This window comes from Calliphora vicina, chromosome 4 (assembly GCF_958450345.1).
Source record: "Calliphora vicina chromosome 4, idCalVici1.1, whole genome shotgun sequence".
Taxonomy (NCBI): domain Eukaryota; kingdom Metazoa; phylum Arthropoda; class Insecta; order Diptera; family Calliphoridae; genus Calliphora; species Calliphora vicina.
Window position 1 is genome coordinate 4,689,158 of NC_088783.1, and position 19,694 is coordinate 4,708,851.

The 19,694-nt window shown below is 31.4% G+C and overlaps 4 protein-coding genes across 4 annotated transcripts; 2 read left to right on the forward strand and 2 right to left on the reverse strand.

Moving 5' to 3' along the window:
* Positions 1-316: 316 nt before the first annotated feature.
* LOC135956706 (low choriolytic enzyme) lies at positions 317-1,717 on the forward strand. The gene is made up of 5 exons (XM_065507263.1): positions 317-422; positions 496-669; positions 757-917; positions 974-1,249; positions 1,320-1,717. Exons 1-5 carry the CDS (start codon positions 317-319, stop codon positions 1,497-1,499), a joined length of 897 nt encoding a protein of 298 aa, XP_065363335.1. The 3' UTR covers positions 1,500-1,717.
* Positions 1,400-4,527, reverse strand: fu (STKc_STK36 domain-containing protein fused). Its single transcript, XM_065508775.1, has 8 exons — positions 4,352-4,527; positions 3,697-4,281; positions 3,455-3,624; positions 2,776-3,393; positions 2,561-2,711; positions 2,364-2,492; positions 1,725-2,303; positions 1,400-1,658 (listed from the first exon to the last, which is right to left on the reverse strand). Exons 1-8 carry the CDS (start codon positions 4,460-4,462, stop codon positions 1,608-1,610), a joined length of 2,394 nt encoding a protein of 797 aa, XP_065364847.1. The 5' UTR covers positions 4,463-4,527; the 3' UTR covers positions 1,400-1,607.
* Positions 4,528-7,283: 2,756 nt separating this feature from the next.
* LOC135956300 (uncharacterized) lies at positions 7,284-8,810 on the forward strand. Its single transcript, XM_065506743.1, has 4 exons — positions 7,284-7,471; positions 7,544-7,934; positions 7,997-8,174; positions 8,247-8,810. Exons 1-4 carry the CDS (start codon positions 7,296-7,298, stop codon positions 8,747-8,749), a joined length of 1,248 nt encoding a protein of 415 aa, XP_065362815.1. The 5' UTR covers positions 7,284-7,295; the 3' UTR covers positions 8,750-8,810.
* Positions 8,779-14,224, reverse strand: Hexo2 (Hexosaminidase 2). The gene is made up of 6 exons (XM_065506742.1): positions 14,073-14,224; positions 10,862-11,262; positions 10,706-10,799; positions 10,428-10,646; positions 9,071-9,876; positions 8,779-9,011 (listed from the first exon to the last, which is right to left on the reverse strand). Exons 1-6 carry the CDS (start codon positions 14,153-14,155, stop codon positions 8,830-8,832), a joined length of 1,785 nt encoding a protein of 594 aa, XP_065362814.1. The 5' UTR covers positions 14,156-14,224; the 3' UTR covers positions 8,779-8,829.
* Between the last annotated feature and the right edge of the window lie 5,470 nt (positions 14,225-19,694).

Consider the following 19,694-nt stretch of genomic DNA (forward strand, 5'->3'; position numbering starts at 1 on the left):
TTCATAATGACATTCACTTTGATTACCAACAGCTCAATTGAACGAATAAGTGTTCTTCAATTCGAAAGCAAATTGAAATTGAAAACTTCTTATTAAAAAATTCAAAAAGCGTGTGAGCGTAAAATTTACTTTAGAGCTGAAAAAAAAACCGAAGCTATAAAAGCCCCTCGATAAATTAAAAAGCATTTCTTTGAGTTTTTAACACTCGTACAGAAAGTGAACTTGTATTTTTTGCTCGCTCCATTTATATAGGAAATTTAATGTTGACCAAAAAATGTTGTTGAAATATTATTATTATTTAACTTTCACACTTTGCATGACAATCGTTGTAACTTATGGCCAAGCTGTAACTAATTGGAATCCCGTAGTACCGCCCCGTCCTCGTTGGGGGCCAAATATGCTAATGCTAAGACAACACAACAGTATGTGGTAACTATTATTGAATTAAATAACTTCAAGCATTGTAAGCTAAAATTACAAATGTTGTAATCATAGGTCCAGCATTTGAATATTGGAATAATAATCATGAAGATCATATATGGGAGCACAGTGGCTTGTTTGAAGGTGACATTATGTTGCATCGTGAATATTTGCGTAATGGTTTGTTGAATGAAAAAGCCACTTGGCCAGATGCCACGGTGCCATTCTATATAGACAGCCAAGATTTTGGTAAGTAAATGAATTGAAATTTTCTTTTACATTTGTGCATTTGGTTTATTGACAACAAAAATTAATAGTCGATTTTTTGTTTCATAGATGAAACACAAATGATGACCATATTGAGAGCCTTCAAGGAATATCATGATAAAACCTGCATACGTTTTCGTCCATACGAAAAGGGAGATAAAAATTGGATTGTATTCAAAGGCAATTATTCGGGATGCTGGTCCAGTGTAGGCCGTAGACAAGGTGGTCAAGTAAGTAGCTAAAAATAATCAAAAGAAAATTTAAAAAAAAAAATACTTAACTTTAGGTGCTTAATCTCAATACACCGAAATGTGTAACACATGGCGTTGTGGTCCATGAACTATTGCATGCCTTGGGCTTTTATCACCAACAATCGTCTACTGAAAGAGACGAGTATGTTAAAATCAATTGGGAAAATATATTACCGGGTCATGCTCATAACTTTAACAAATACGCTCGCACCCATGTTAGTAATTTTGGTATAGAGTATGACTACCAAAGTGTTATGCATTATAGTTCAAAGGCGTTTAGTAAAAATGGCAAACAAACCATAGAACCTTTGGTAAGCTGATAAGTAAAAAGACAAATATTAAATTTTAAAATTGTTACATTGTTTATTTATATACTTACAGGATCCCAATGCAAGTTTGGGGCAACGCAAGGGCTTGTCCGATAAGGATATTGAAAAATTAAATGAAATGTACGAAGAAGATTGCAATAGTTTCAACATATTTAATTTTGATCGATTTGGAAACTCATTAAATGAAATTATAGATTATTTTCAGGGAACATTAGACAAAATATTCACTTAATATTAAGATAAAAAATTAAGTCTAAAAATGCTCAATTCAAAAAAATAAATGCCTTTGTTTTTAAGCATAAAATAAAAAGAAATGCTTATAAGTATGCCAATTCTCAATTTAAGAATAAAACGAAAATTGACGTAGTTCGTTTAAAGTATTTTCAGCTTCCTATAAAATAAAATATTTATTAAAACTTTTATACAATAAAATATATAAAAGAAAAACAATGTATACCTCTTTTACTTCTTCGTTATCCACTTCAGCCAAATCTTCTATTGCTTGCTTTACATGGGAGGACCAGGAATTTTGTAAAGCCCTTAAACTGAATCTGCCCAATAAACGCATCAACATGCACATTCTCAATCTCAACAAGTTATTGGGATATTTCAGCAATGCTAGCAAGTCTACTTTTGAAGAAAATATTATTTTCTCTACTAATTCTGCGTTTTCCGGCAGCTCCCTTAAAACACAACCCAATAATGCCAGTATACAATTTGCAATGCGCAAAGCGTATACATTTTTAAAGTCCTGATTGAGAAAGTTTATGAGCAATTCATCTGCCGCCAAGATAGCCACTGCATCACAAAATTGCGTCAAAAATTGTTGTTTAATGAGAACCAAATGACAAATTAGCTCATAAAGTCTGGAAGCACATTTGATTTCCTCATTATTTAACTCACTAACTGTGCGTATTTTACGTTGAGGATTATCTGTCAAGGGCAAAGAGGCGGTGGAGTCATCGACTGAGCGTTGATAGATTAAGAGTTTGGAGGCATACATTAAATTGGGCACCAATTTAACATCAATATAGACCTATAATTTAATTTTGAAATTAATGTTTTATTTTCATAGTAGAATGTAAGCTTCATTTACCATTTTTATTAGTTCAATAATACATAAGGATTCGTTTAACACAAACGGCAAGGATAACAATTGAACCACACTATCCACTACTTTGGGTATGGCTTTGGAGTTACGTAGAGGTGCCACTATAATACTAACCTATTGGTTTGAAAACGAAATTTTTATTTAAAACATAGTTTTATGAAATTATACCGCTGGAATTATACCAAATTTTGCTGTTTTAGTGATTCCAATTCACCATCAAGAACCTCCTGCATAGATCGGTGTAAAAAGGCCAACCATTCGTCATTTTCTATGGGAGGACTTTGGGATTCATCACACGAATCCCAGCCAGGCAATAAACAAGGAGGTGAATTTCTAGAAATTATTTTTAAAACTTAACAAAAAATTTTCTATTTAAAAATAATAACAGCAAACCTACTCGGCGTTTTGTTTTTCCTCTCCCGACTGATTAGAAGTTTTCATAGTATTGTTTTTAGAGTCTTTCAAAGTATTTTCCTGATCTTTTTTCGTAAGGGAAATCTTATCACCGGATTTCTTTTGATTGTCATTTTCTACATTGTGGCCCAATCGTAGCGAAAAATTGTCCAGATTTTGACTCAGTTTACGCTTTTCCAAGTCTTTATTTCGCGATTTCTTAAGCGAGTTGTTACTTGTCATGGTTTTGTTTTTATTACTGCCACTTGCACTACTTCCACATTTAGCCGCCTCGTTTAGAGCAAAATTGTCATTTAAATGATTTAATATCATATTGTTATTACCGCTAACAAAACAAGTCTGAGAATTAACTACTGGAGCTGGCGTAATGTCTGGCGGTTTCAAATGATTGTTTGCAATAGCTTTCACATTATCGGCTCTGTAGGATTGTTCGGTAAATGGCACCGAAATGCGATTTATATTATCCTCCACATCTGTTTCCAATTGCTCAATATCACTTGGCGGTATAGCATTAATACTGTCACGCGAACACATCAGATTGTCTTGGGTTTCATTTAGATTGATTGTGCGTAACTGCTTGGCAATTTTGTTAAGATCCAAACTGTTTAAAAGTGTTTTTTTAAGGATTAATATATTTTTAACATGTAAAAACGTTTACTTACTTTTCTTTCGTGTTGGAAGTCTTTGATTTATTTTTGTTAATTTGAGGATTTATAAAAGGTGAGTTCTCAGCTTTAATGCCAGCTTTTATGTAGAGTTTTCCTTCAACAAAAGGATGGCATAAAATCTGAGCCCAACTGCTACGCAAAGAAGGATCTTTTTCAAGTAAGCCCTATATAGAGACAAAAACACAATTTTAAAATAATTTATTAATTTTATAAAATTTTTTTTTCAAATGATTTACCTGTAGAAACGAACGACACTCACTGCTGAGAAAACTTGGCCATTTTACATCTTCATGCTTGATAATCTTTACCAAATGCAAAATCGACGTAGTACAGAATGGAGGTTGTCCCGCCATAGTTTCATAAGAAATACAACCCAAAGACCACAAGTCTGCTAGGTGGTCATAGGGTCGTTCTGCCAATAGCTCTGGAGCCATATACAAGGGAGTACCCTTAATGGAAGTCAAAACGTGTGTACTCATAGTCATATTTCTAGCCAAACCAAAATCGCACAATTTGGCATGTAAATCTTCATCGAGTAAAACATTTTGTGGTTTCAAGTCACGATGTAAGATACGATTGGAGTGTAAATAGTACAAAGCCGACACCAAGTGGCATATTAAACGTTGGGCATTCTCCTCCGTTAATGCACCATTACGTGACATATAACGATGCAAATCAATGAGAGCAAATTCTGTTACCACAACCAATTCATTTTTAGTCTCAAATGACTCCAACATCTCAATGACATTGGGATGTTTCAGCTGGGCTTGGATATCACACTCCCGTCGCAAATTTTTTAATTCGCGCGTAGAACGACCCCTCTAAATTTGTACAAATATATGGAAGATTTGTTATGAATTGTTTTAATTTACTTAAACAAAATTAACTTACTTTGGATATAACTTTAATGGCCACTGTCTGATCATCATCCTTTCGTACGGCTTTATACACCAAACCAAAAGAACCTTCTCCCACTAAGGAGCTTACTTTATAACGATTCATTTCTTTCTGTATTATTTAAATAAACTTTTTATTCAAATTCATTATTTAAAAACTTGTTGCTTTGCAAATATTGTTGATTTGAATTGGTGTGTGTGTGTGTAAACAAAAACAATCAGCTGTGTATTTGTTTGCAGTTCATGGTTGTATTTTTGAGTAACAAAAGAAATTCACAATAACAAACAATTACACTGAAAAAAATATTGACACTCATTCTCTTATTTATAATCAATGTAACGGATATTTATAATAAATGTAACGGATATTTTTAAATAATAGTATGAAATATAACTAATTTTACACATAATTTTATGACGTCCTCTTAAAACACTAGTTGATCATTAGCAGGAAAAACGGAATCATCTAAATGCTTGTTTTTTCTCGTACGTCATTTAAAGCCATGGACAATGTATTTATCCGTTTCAGAACATTTAACGACTTTCGATAGGTGTATAAAATTTGGTACATCCGAATTTAGCTTATTTTTTTCCTACTTTTTTATAGAATCTGCCTAAACACAGTTTTTTATATAAAAAATTGCTACGGAAACTTCTAGGAAAATGTATATGGGTGTCAGTGGAGTCTGTCAATAATACTATAAATGTTATTATTTGAATTAGATATCCAAATATGTATCTTGGAATATTAATCATTTGATAATTTCTAGACATAAGGGAAATAATTATTTTAATAATTAAATTTACAACCAAACCAAATTCGATTTAATTTCTTGAATAATTGAATTCTAATGTGCAAGTTGTGTTTTTAAATGGCTTTATAAATTATATAGATTTGGTTGTCTGGAGCATATTTTTCAGTTTTTACTGCATATTTCCGGTTCACCTGCTCATTAGGAAACCAAAATTATTAGAATTACTAAAAATATAAAAATTAATTAACGCAACGTTACTTGCATGCTCCACCAACCAATATGAATTTATGAACATGTGATGAACTCTAGAAACTAAGCTACGTGTTAGTGAAATGAACATGGTGCTGAACACTAGAACAATGTTGCGTACTCTGGCATCATGTTGATGGACACTCGCAACAGGATCCTGAATTCTAGCAACACGTTTCAGAACTCCAGCCAAATCTTCTTAAACTCTAGCAACATGTTGTCCAACTATAGCAACATGTTTCCCCGAATACTATGTGGCTGAAATTAAGCAAAATGTTGGTGAACTTGGGCAACATGTTGCTGAACTTATAATTTCAATATGTTGAAGAACTCTAGCTGCATGTTTCTGAACATTAGCAACATGTTGCTGATGTTTTTGTCAGGATGTTTCTAAACTCCAGCAACATGTTTCTGAAGGCAACATGTTTCAGAATTCAAGCAAAATGAACTATTTATACTTCTACTAACTTAATCAGTGAATAATTTATAAAAAACAATTTATAATATTTGCAAAAATTTAAAAATGTTCAAAGAATCATACATTTTTTAAAAAGAAAGATTTGACAATTTTACATATAAAACGGTATTTAAAAAAAAAAAAAAATTGCAATTCTCCAAAATTTATAATATTTTTAAAAAATTACATCATTAATCATATTCTTTCTAAAACTTGTTAAAAATTACTAAAAAAAATATGTTATTTTATGTAAATAAAAGAGAAATACCCCTTTCACACTAGGCAATTTAGTTGCGCAAGTCTCTTGCCTAACAACAAAACAGCATGCTTAATTTTCTTCTCCTTAACCCGATATTACCCCTGCCTAGTGCGAAAGGGGTTTAAGTAACGGTTATTAAGATCAAGAACAATTGAATTGTTTGTCTCGCATCAAAGCATTAAAAAACAAATAATTTTGTAACTGTTATTTTTAGTGATTTATTTGTGTTACATAATATAAATCACAATTCGGGTTTTTTGGTATATGGACAAGTTATTTTCTATCTCTGCATTATAAATTTTACATTAAATAGCATAAAATTACATTAAATAGCATAAAAAATTTAAAAATTATTATAAATTATAGATAAGTTTTAATAGGTAGTGGAAGATTAGGGTTAATAGTGAACATTCACAATAGCATTTCAATAGTTATTTGCCAAAATGTAAATTATACTATTTTTTGCAACTGTGCACACTAAAGACCGGTAGATAAATAAATTTACTAAAGTCTGATGTGGACAAAAACTAGTTAATTGAATGTGTTTTAATTGGACGCAAGAAATATATATAATTTCCCAAGAAAGTTATTAAATTACAAAGTGGGTTACATTACAAATTTAAATAGTATTTAAAATATTTCATTTATTAAATTTAGTATTTAGTGTAAATAAACAAAGAAAAGGGTGGGTTTTTAATGTGTTTAACCTTTCTCAATAACAAAACAATTTGTATACACTGTGTCAACCAACTGCATGAAATTTAAATCATAGAGAAATACACATAGAGCGGAAACTACAAAAAACCCAAACAAAAAAATTACTCAAAATAATCACACATACATATGTGTGATAGTGTTGTTTTTGTTTTCACATAGTTTTTTTTACTAATACATTCTCAACATTTAATTTTTTGACAACTGAGTTAGGTCCTTGAGAGGAGGGCATCCGTTCTATGTATATTTTTCTATGATTTAAGTACCAATTAAATCATAGAGATAATTCAATATTAAGTATTTATATGATGAACAATGTTGGGAAGCAACTTTTACATAGAACCATTCAAAAATATCGCTGAGTTAAACAGACACATGTGTACTTCAAAGATAAAAATTATCGCCAATAATTGAAACTGTTTAAAAATCTTCAAACTATTTGTTAATATAAATATGTAGTTATAACTTTGAGTTGTTTCTTTTTTTATTTCAGTTTGATATCATCATGAGTTTAACAGACATTTCTAAAAAATTCACTGAAGCCACCTGCGAGGAAATTATCAAAAAAGCTGGTGGCACCAAATATACTTCCTTTAAATTTGGTAAAGGTTTTAAAAAAGGCGACTCATACTTGAGTAAAGTATTTCGCTTGTGCGTTTATGGCATTAACGAGCCAACTGGGTAAGTTGTATTATTAGTATATTAGTTTCTTAAATAGGTATTATTAATAAAGAAAATGTATGTATGTTTCAGTGAAAATGTGGAAGTTAATCTAATTGTTAAGGGTATGCCGGATAATATGGCTCGGCGTAAGCTTTTCCGTTCTGCTGACTTTTTCCGCAATGAAATTAATTTCTATTTAAAGGTTATTCCCGCTTGGGAAGCATTCCAAAAGAAACGCAATCCGAAAAACCCATTTAATGAATATCCCATTTGTTATGCTACTCACTGTGATGGTGAAAATGATTTTGTGGCTCTGCAAGATGTTAACTTCTTGGGTTATGGGGCACCCAATCGTCAAGACTATATTTCATTGGAAGAGTGTCTGTTGACAATGCGTACCATGGGTAGATTCCATGGTATTTCTTTGGCATTGCAGGCTTTAGAGCCCAACGAATTTGAGAGTGTGGCTAAATGTTTGGAGGTGAGTTTTAAATAAACATGATTTTAGTCCAAAACTAGCCATAACATTTATTTTTATTTTAGGAAACCTATTATGCTGAATCGTATCGTAAGTGGTATATTGACTTCTTAAAATTGGCCTGTTCGGTAGCCCAGGATGCGGTTGCAAAAACATTTCCAAACACTAATTATGAAACGATTACCAAAAATTTTCTGCAAGAAACTTTATACGATGATTTAATTAATTTGGTGTCAACACGATGTAGGTTTGGTTTACTATACAATTTGAGAATTTGATATTTAATATAAGCAATTTTCTTGCATTATCTTCCAGCTAAGCTCACAGTTTTTGGTCATGGTGATTGTTGGACACCAAACTTCCTAACACGTTACAGTGCTGAGGGTAAAGCAGAGGCGATTAAAATTATTGACTTTCAGTTGGCCCGTGCGGCTTCCGTTGGTGTGGATATCTCATTCTTTATCTACTCCTGCACTAGCCAGGCTCTTAGGGAGTCCCACTATGACACCTTGTTGAAGGCTTATCATGAAAGTGCCAGCAGTATTATCAACGATATGGGAGCCGATGCAGAAAAAGTTATGTCTTGGCAAGATCTACTGGATGAACTAAAACAATTTGCTAGATTTGGCTGTGGCATGGGCATTGAATCATTGCCCATGTCTCTTATAGAAGATGATGAGGTGGCCGATTTGGATGATATCACCGATAATTCAGTATTAACGGATGTGTGGAATATTACACCATTCAAGGAGCCTGCTAAAAGGCAGCGTATTGCGGAAATATTCAAACATGCCATAGATCAGGGTTATCTTAAATAAAACTTAAATGTAATCCATAAATCAAAACATACACTAATAAATAATTTTTATTTCATATAAATTCATACATTCAATTTAGTTTAAAAACATTGTCCCTCATTTAAAATGCACCATTTGGGGCAAACAGCATCAGGCCGTATACCACGAGCAATCAAACGCTGTATGTAGCGATAGAAGCGATATTGGGCCAAAAGAGAACTTGTCTTGGGATTGGACCACAAACGCTCAGCAGCTGCCCCAGCTCTAGGCCAAATGCGAGCCTCTATAAAATTTAACAAAAATCCATTTAAATTTCCTTTTAAATATTTTATCCCAACTCACCCACAGAATTCTGATCAACATATTCACTCCACATGCAAACTTCACCACCTAAAATCTTGGGACTACTTTCAATTTTATTATTGTATACCTTGGCCCAATTGTAATATTGAGTTCTTCCCCAAAAACCATGATCCAAATACCAGGCATCCTTTGTAGAAACTATTATGCGATAGCCCTTTTTTAACAATTGATCGTTCAAGGGATCAGAGGAGCCCACCCAAGTTTGTATGATGAAACGTTCTTTGGCCAAATAGTGTTCTATATACTCAGGATCCGTTAAATGACTAGACCAAACTATAGTCGATTTAGGTTCTTTGATGTTTGGATATTGTCTCTGGTTTACTTCATCCCAAGACTCTAAGTTTTTCTCATGGAAAACCGACCATAATTTATAGAAACTCGGTAGTGAGAGATCAAAACCTGTCTCACGCATTTTCTTTGTTATTTCAGCGGTGTTGTTCCAACAGTCTATGTGCACTTCATCACCTCCCATATGTATGGTTTCTTCCGGAGCACCCACTTCAGCTATATCCTCATAGATTTCCTTCATTACCGAGTACATATTATCATTCAAGGGATTAAGTTGACCACAAGGTGGTTGCACACAAAATGATCGCCAGGGTTTTTGATTGATACACACTGCCATATTACCCATGCCAGCCATGGGACCCCATTGCCAACCATTGCCGGCATGCGAAGGACCATCTATTTCCATAAGTACTCGTATGCCTCTTAGGCGGGCATATTTAATCATGTTTATGGTATCGGTACGGGAGTAAGTATTTGTGGGGGAATAGGCTCCAAAGCTGCAAATAAAATAAGTTTAAAATTCCACATTCTTTGTAAAGTTTTACAAGACGACAGTTCGTTTGTCCCTCCTCAATATGTTTAGAGTTTTTCGGTCTTACTAAAAAAACTATTTTTATTTTTTGTAACTTTTAATATCACTTTCATTCCATCATAGGACACAACCTATTAAGAACATTTTATATTTTCAAATAGCTTTTAAATGATAATAAAATTTACAACAGTTTAAGGTATATCTTGATGAATGATCGTCACGACCTTCAAAAACTTTTAAAGAATTACCATACATTTTTTTCGCGAACGCCAATTACAGATATCTTTGAGCTTGAATTTTGACCGATTCTTTGAAGCATTTTACTGTGTTTTGGCATAATTTAGTATTACAAAATTAATATTTCCCGGGAATGAAAACGGTAAGGTAAATCCGGAACCCTAGTTCTTTCTCCTTTGTAAAGTAAAGCAAAATGTTGGATATTTAAAGATAAAACTCTATATATGTAAGAAATCCATCTAAATCTAGAATACATGAATATCTCTGCACATTTCTTACCGTTGCATTTCCGGTACTCTAGTAATTTCCAAGGGAAAACTATGCGTATCCACCACATGCCAATGGAATACATTCAACTTCGAAGCAGCCATGGCATCCAAAGTATTGCGTATCTGTCGTAAGGGCATGAAATTACGAGCAGTATCCAGTAACACACCACGATGAGGATATAAAGGACGATCATAAATACGTGCGGCATCGACCATAAGCAAACCATTGCTAAAAATAATATAAAACTCATGACGATTTACTGATTTAACACATAACTAAACTCTTACGTAATACAGCCAGTTATTAAATTACTCAAAGTCTCAAAAGCATGACGGCCACCATAAACAGTGGGAGCCTTAATGTCAACAAAAGTGGCGGTACCTTTATGGAAAACAAACTTATTTAGTTCATGTTGTGACTGACTAATTTCTTGAAAATCCCACCTGTAGTTCTTATTAACAGCACATACGATTCATCTGTTGTCCAATCTAGCGACAAACTCGATGAGTTTATAGTGGCCTTCACCAATATCTCTTTACTGCTTTCCAGTGTACAATTGCTTACACACTCCTTGATGATGTTACTCAAGAATATACGATTTGTTTCACGTATAAACTGTGTGGTAGCCGATGTCGGAGCCACCACATTAAAACGCACCTTCCATGGATCGAAGTGCACACGTTCCTTAGACAGGCTACAATCGCCGGTGGGCATTGGCCAGATGGCGCCATATTTACCACATGACAACCGACAATCATGTTGACTTTCAAAACGTTTTTCATCTCCAATATTTGGTGCTGTGTCCAGTAGACAAAGATCCGATGAGGTACAAATCCATAGTGGGCTGTAAACAGGTCATGTTATAAATAATGAGGGAAAAGAGATGGCTTATTTTGTGAAGAAATTACAATTGAATCGTAAAATACATAAATACTTATTATTGATGTAAAACAGGGAGTTTTATTATGTCAATTGAAATGCAGTTACTGTAATGTTGAGTCCACTCTGAACTAAATCGCTATTTTCTTAGCCAATAAGTAGAATAGTTCAGAGCGCGAAACTCAAACTTAAATTCTAATTTAAATGAACATTTCTAGTCAACTTTTTGGTTGTTTTTTATATTATACTTCTCATAATTATTTAACTTTTATCAAACCTAACTTAACTCTAAAAAGTTTTCATTTAGAAACAATTTCAATAGAAGGACATTCACAGCAAACACAAATTCAAACTTTTGAAAAATTACGTCTTTTTTATATAAAATTAAATTTTAAACTTTTGATCAAATCTTTAATCATCAAAATATTTCAAATAACACACGTTTGAAAATGTATTGCTTTTTTTATTTGGTATCAAATTTAATTTTAAACATCTCATCAATATTTAAGATTATTTTAAAAAAACCATGCGTAATTGAATCGTTTATTGCAAAAACCAGTCAAGTAACAAAAAAATCTAAAATTGAGTTTTTGGTCGATTAATGTTTTGTAATGGTAAATGCATCGTTTAATGCAAAACAAAATTAAATACTGCACCCTATTATATTGAAGCAAAGCCGAGAAATCCATGTTTAGTGCAGAAAGAATTCACAGCGCCTGAATGCTTTTGGATGTTGTGTAAAAATCCCTCACATTGGTGAGGAATGCAAGATCTTTTCTACAGAGAAGCTTAATAGCGCCGTTTTATACTATGAAATACTACGCCTTAATTTATTTTATAAATGTTTTAGGTCGCAATAAATCTGAAAAAATTAAAAGATTTACAAGCTCTAAAATCCTACATACATAGGTATCCAACTATAACGGAAGCAGAATGCATTTCAGAGTACTTAGAACTAATGTGTGCAAAATTTTATCAGGATTGTCAACATATTTATGACTGCTCAGTATTCCGAGGTGATATTTATTTGAGGCTAGGTGTAATCATGAACCGATATTGCCCATCGCAAACAAACCTTTTCAATAGAGAGTATTTTTCGTTTAGGCCCTATCGTGTTTTCAGCAGATAGACCGAAGGACGGACTAAAATAGATAGATCGTCGTAGAATCTTATGAGGACCCAGAATACAAATATTTTAATGTGTTATGATGGTGGGTAAAAAACTTAACTTAATATATTTTTGCTTTGTTTTTACAAAAACTCTTGAATGCATTTTTTAATTATTAAAAATGTTATACATTTTTGAAAAGGATAAACAATTTCTATTCATGTCGAAGCGTAAAAGATAGAGACGTAGCCTCCAAATAACTTCATACATCAATATATCCGCTATAGCCCGGTTCGGTTGCTATTTAAAATCGAGAAAATCGTCCCACAAATGACTGATAAGGAAAAAACCAGGACAATCTAGATTTTTGGCATATTTTTTGGTACCGTGAAATAACTCCCCACGAAAAGATGAAATAACACCCAACAAATTTTTCATACAACTTGGGACTTATTTCATTATGAAACAACTCCTAACGCATAGGGAGTTATTTCATAATTTTTTGTTGGGATTTATTTCATAATGCAATAACTCCCAATGAAACAACTCCCAATGAAATTTTTGTTGGGTTTTATTTCATTTTATTTTGGGAATTAGGAGTTATTTCACTGTAGTGGGAGTTTTTTCATTTGCAAAAGCAGAACCCATAAATATCAAAAACTAGCTTCACTCAGAAAAGTTTTTTGCATTGCCGGACTTCGTCCGGGCGCAAAGGTTTTCTCCTCTGGGGTGTATAAAAAACTGGCTTCGCTCAGAAGAGTTTTTGGCATTGCAGGCCTTCGGCCGGGCGCAAAGGTTTTCTCCTCTGGGGTGTATCGAAAACCGGCTTCGCTCAGAAAAGATTATTTTTACATCGTCAGCCTTTGTCAGGTTGCAACGATTTCTTAATATGGTGCGAAATGAAAATCGGCTTTCTGAAATATTATAAAACCTTTCTGCAATGAAAGAAATCTTTTCTGAGCGAAGCCATATTTTGATACACCCCGAAGGAGAAAACCTTAGCGCTATAACTTTGCGCTACGTTATAGGCCCGCAATGCAAAAAATGTTTGGTAAGCGAAGAATAATTTCACTTTTGTAGTTCCTTTTTTTAGATTACATAAATAAATTGCTTCGGGTTGGGAATTATTTAATTTCTATTGGGAGTTATTTCGCTTTTTTCGCTTTTCTGCAATAAGTCATTAATATACACAATATGGATATCTAATGATATAGGCCATAGTAAGTTGGACCTACAATGGGTCAAAATCGGGAAAAAAATTTTAACCCGAATTTTTTTTTATCAAAAAAATAGTTTTTTTCTCATAAATTTTTTTTCACAAATAAAGAAACAATTTTGAAAAAAAAAATATTTTATTTACCTAAAAATATTTAAAATTTTTATTTTAAAGTATAATTTGGTGTTTATTTTGTCAATTTATAATTTGTTAATTTTTTCACTAAACAATTTAAATACCAAAGTATAGGGTATACAAAATTCGGCACATCCTAAACTTGTTAGGTTTAAAGGTTTACTAGCCAGAATTAGTTATTTATATTCTCGAGCGAAAGAAAAATTAGATTTGTCGAGATAAAAGTAACCTCCAATTAATTATCTAAATTACTTTCACTTCTTAATAAACATTTAATCGATTCAATTGTAATTTCTCACTTAGTTTAGACACAAACCTCTCCTCAGTTTCCTTGGCTTTTGTGGCAATTATTAAAACAATTTGTAAGATTATAGGTAATATTGCACTTTTTAACTTCATTGTATTTAATTTATTTTTAATGTTTTATTATCATTGATTCAATTTATTTTAATTTATTTTATTTAATTTTCACTTTTATAACAAGAATCTCTTGTTTAAATATTTATTTGCTTAACTGTATTTAAATTAAAGAAATATTGTATAGAAATGAATTTTTTACATACTGAATATTTATAGAATCTTTAAATGTTAAAAGGTTATAGGCATTAAAGATCAATCAACTGATATTTAAAATAAAATTAAAAAATATGAAAAACTGTAATGGACAACCTTAGGTCCCAATTGAAATGAAGTTAATTTATATATTTTAATTCTTGACGTTACATTTAAACAAAGTCGTGTAAAATTAAGACATAAATAATAAATAATTCATTAATATTTAGTTGTTAAAAAATTCATTAATTTTCATTTATAAAAACAAAAAAAGGAAAATGTTCGCAAATATTCATTTTAAGTAATTAAGCAAAATATTCAGGACCTAAACCAAATATTAATATGTCCACTTGTCTTAAAGAACGGTTTAACATATTATTTCCGAATAATTTTTATTTGCTTTATTTTCATCGTTAAGGTTGTACATTACTGAATCTATTTGGTTTCATTTCGAAATTCATTTGAAATATTTTCTTATTGTTATGCTAATTTTAGAAAATCATTATCAGTGCATTAAAGTGATAAATAGAAACATTAAGCAAATTAAGCAGATCAAGAAGAATGCAAATAATAATTTAAATTTGAAAATGTAAATGTGTTGTTTTTGTTTTATTAAACATTATTAAGCAAATAACAAATCAGTAGTTTGCCATTTAAAAAAAATACTGAAAAAAATCCCCCAACGATATCTAGCTAGAGAACTTAAATTATAAAAGTTAATTGCAAATGAGTAATTAATCTTTTATTTTATGTTAAATTTAAACTAGTCTCTATTATGGAAAGCTTCAGTATTACATTTAAAAAGCTAATAAATTCGTTACTGTTTCTTTTATTAATTTAACGATTGATTTTAACTGGTTTAACAATTTCCATTTCGTATGGCAGTTTATTGATCGAGATTTCACTTTTTTTTTCTAATTTCGAATTTATATTTTTACTTTATTGTATTTTTAATGCAATTGCGAACGCTTCAAAAACCGTACTGATGTTTAATTTAAAAACCAACTAAAAGCATTTTGAGCCCAGCTTGTAGATTTTGCCTCAGCTGGCTGACTGGCTGGCTGGGTAAAGTTAATGTTAAAATAAAATAAAACAAATCAGAATGAAAACAAAAACTAAACAAATGCACAAAACAACTCAACATATGCGGTACAGTAGTGTGCAAATTTGGCCATACAAATGGCACTTGTGGGATTATTTTAACACAGAAAGTAATGCTTGTTTAATTAAAGTTGTTGAAGAAGAACTTTTAAGATTATAATATAAGAAGAAACTTTAAAAAACTTATTATAATACACCAAAATACGTATTCAGCTCGACTACCGTTACCTATTATCGCTAAATGCAATTACCGTTATCGCTAATATGTCGTTGCCTGTATAGTAGGAAATACCGTTACCGTAATTCTATAATAATAATTTTTAATTATGAAAATACAAATTTTTTTTGTTAAAATTGTTTTTTTTTTCAATTTATAATTTGTTAAATTCTTCACTAACAAATTTAAATACTAAGGTTGTTAGATTTAAAGATTTACTAGCCTGAATTAGTTATTTATATTCGCGAGCTAGAAATTATCTAGATTACATTCACTTCATAATAAACATTAAATCGATTCAATTGTAATTCCACACTTAGTTTAGACACAAACCTCTTCTCAGTTCCTTTGGCTTTTTTGGCGATTATTAAAATAATTTGTGCGATTAAAGGTATTGCACTTTTTAATTGTTTTGATATGATCCAAATGAATCTAATAGTTCAAAAAATTTACTCTTTTTTGCTAATAGCCGATCCAAATCTTTCCAGATTTTCTTTTGAAATAACTTGTTTTTAGTAATGACTTTTGATTGCAAATAAAAGCCGTTTAGTAGTTTGAAAATTGTAACAACTCTTTATTTCTTTAAAATGTACAACAACAACAGAATTAAATAGCCACTCAATGTTTTTTTATACACGTTTTCAGAAATACAGACACAATTTATAATGTACACGAATTTACTTGAAAAACACAACACACTTTCAGCCACTTAGATGATGTTTATTCGAAAAGCGTCTCTGATAAACTCACTCACGACTGCAACCTCTGCTACTATTTATAACACTGCCATCTGCACTCTAGATTTCTCTTTAACTGTCTAGAGGTTTCTAATACATACGCCATCTGTGGTGTACTTTCTACAATGTTCTTTAACTGAATATTCGAAATCGAATACAGCGTTGCCAACTTACGATCAAATCAACTGAAAGCTTTTATTTAACAATGCCCACAGATATGTTACAGTTTTACAGCACTGTTATCTGAAAACATTATGCTACTTTTAAATCATCCGTTAAAATCGTTATATTTGAATTCAAGTACAATTTCGTAACAATATATTATCCGTACTTATGTATATAAAACTCCTAAAATGAGTATTATTTTCTGACCGCTAATTAAAATTCTCTTTTTAAGAGTTTCAACCAAACTTGAAAAATAACTATTAACTGTGGAGTTGGGATCATTTTTTGAAGATCACCATAGATTCCGAAAGATCATGAATCAATTGTTATGTGACAGTATAGGAATCCGTTGACTCTAACATGGAGAGTTTTTGAGTTTAAATTTTCTGGATAACTGTTATTTAAGGTCACTGAGCTAAATAAATCTTCGTTGCGACAACAAAAAGTATCACATTTATTTTGTCAAAATATCGATTATCTGTTATTGATCGTATTTGATTTGGACCTAGGCTAGGACCATCTTAAATCTAAAACTAAGAACAGATTAGTGATTTTACCTTTAATAGACAGACAAATCATGTCATTTGGTCGTTATTAAATTTCATAAAGACCAAAATATATATAAAAAATATTTTTTTTAAAAAAAAAACTTGTAAAATATGCAAAAACTTATTTTCCAAACATAAGTAATAATAATTTGTAAGATATTTATATGACTTAAAATGTTTTTCAAAAGTCGGGAGATATGCCTAGTTATGGATATGCCTAGTTATGAAACTTATCTGTATTAAATTTGATTGAAAACTAATATTGGAAGAGATTTATGCACGTTAAATTGTTTTTGGAAGTGGTGTGTGCTGTGACCAATGATGGTCCGATCGTTCGGCCCATGTATATCGTCCTCTAAAATACAAACCAACATAAAATCATTTCATCAAATGGAAGCTATTGGCCGATTTCTACACAATTTTGAAATTTTATTTCTTCTACCTAAAATCTTATTTTTGCTTATATATAAGACATTTATGACCGATAGAGTCCTATTTGGAATTACATTTGGATGATGGATATCTGAAATAATGGACAGATTTCAACCTGTAGTTTGAAAACATCGACTCAGAAAGTGATTCTGAATTGATTGGTGGTTGTGATATGATCTATTTTTGATTAAAGTAAACCCCAAGCAATTATTTTAAATGATTTTTTTTCAGATTTCGACTGTAATATAATGTAGTCCGAAGAATGTACTAATGAGTAATGATCTCTTGTAGCAAAATAGCAAAACATACACTTAATAATCATTAAGATTAATCACTTTTACTCTGAAATTTTAAAAAAGTGTTAAAAAATAAGAACATTTTTGATTTTCACTGTATTCATATGTTAATAAATGTGTGTTTGTGGGTATGTATTTTTTATATATAGACTTTTTTATTTTTAAAATTTCTCTTGGGCAAATTCATCATTACATACGGGCACACTTACTCCACCAACCATACAAACACAAACACACACACATACAGGCTTAAATACAGTACAGATTATACAGCGAACACTAGACTGCTCCAAACTTGTATGAAGAAAGTTAACTCTCTTTAGAAATATTATTTTATAAAATAATTAGGTTCCTGCACAGAGAAAACAGATTCGTAGTAGTAATCGAATTTGTTGTCAATCGAATAATTCTGTCTTGGTGACCGAATTTTACAGTTGTGGCTACAAAATTTTATAAGTGATAACCAAAGTTTGGTTGCTTCAACCTAACAAATTCGGTTGCCACTACGAATCTGTTTTCTTTGTGTGATCATCCTATATCGATCATCCTATCGAAGTGTTATACCCCGATCGAAAGTGGAAACAATTGCGGATTTTGCCTCTTCAGAAAAAGTAAAACGAAAATCCGTTTTTGGAATGAAACCACTGTCAGTTACTAAGTGGAATTTATATTGATTTGTATTTATTTATTTTTATACCCTCCACCACCACAACTGGTGAATGAGGGTATATACAGTGACGGACATTACAATAGAATCACTACCAATATTTCATTTAAAACCAGGAGCAATCATAAGGATTAGTGTGGGCCAGAAAATATAAAAAAGTGGCAAAATGTGTAGTGGACGACTATTAATTTAATTGGTAGTGATGATAAGACATGGGTTAGACGTCCAAAAAATGGCAAAAACCAAAAACGTTTAAACATGATGCTTTTCTTGGTATTGCGTTGGTCCAATTTATTGGATTAAAGAAAATATGGATAAGCACTTGTATGTAAATATTTTGGAGAATGTTATAAAGCCACATGCAGAATGGAATATGCCCTTAAAATGGCTCTTCCAGCAAGATAATGACCCAAAGCACACGTCAGGTCTTGCCAAAAAATGGTTTTTATATAACAAAATTCATGTTATGGAATGGCCGTCTCAATAACCAGACTTAAATCCTATTGAAAATAGTAAAAGACAAACTTGGACCTGAAAAATTGAAAAACAAGGAAGAACTTTGGCAGAAAATTCAGGAAATATGGTATGCAATTTCCCGATCTACATGCGAAAGTTTGTTAAATTCAATCCCCTAAAGATTTGATTCTGTTATTAGAAATAATTGATATGCAACAAAATATTAAGAAAACAACGAATTCTTATGATGATTTTTTATTTTTAATCATTTTAAGACTGATTGATTATATTTGAATGTCGCATATTTCAGTTAGTCTTTTAGATTTAACATCGTTTTTAACATAAGAATGTGTTATTTTTTATTTTATTTTTTTCTATTTATTGTTTACGTTATGAGCATTAATATATAATGAACAAATTTTAAATTTTGAAATCAAATTTTGTAGTTTTACCGCTTTAATCGAATTCATATGTAGTGATTCTATTGTATTGTCCGTCACTGTATGTATAAGTTTGTCATTCCGTGTGTAACATTGAGAAATATTGATCTGAGACCCAACAAAGTATAAATTCTAAGTCGATTGAGCCCTGTCCGTCTGTGTCTGTGTAAAACACGCTCACGTCCAAAATACGCAAACAAACTTCGTAGACTTGCAAAAAATATGTTTATTGTTGTCCTAAGCAGTTTGGTATTGAAAATCAGCAAAATCGGTTCAGTATAACCAGAGCTATGAACCAAAATGTGAGACAACCTAAAAAAAATGGCA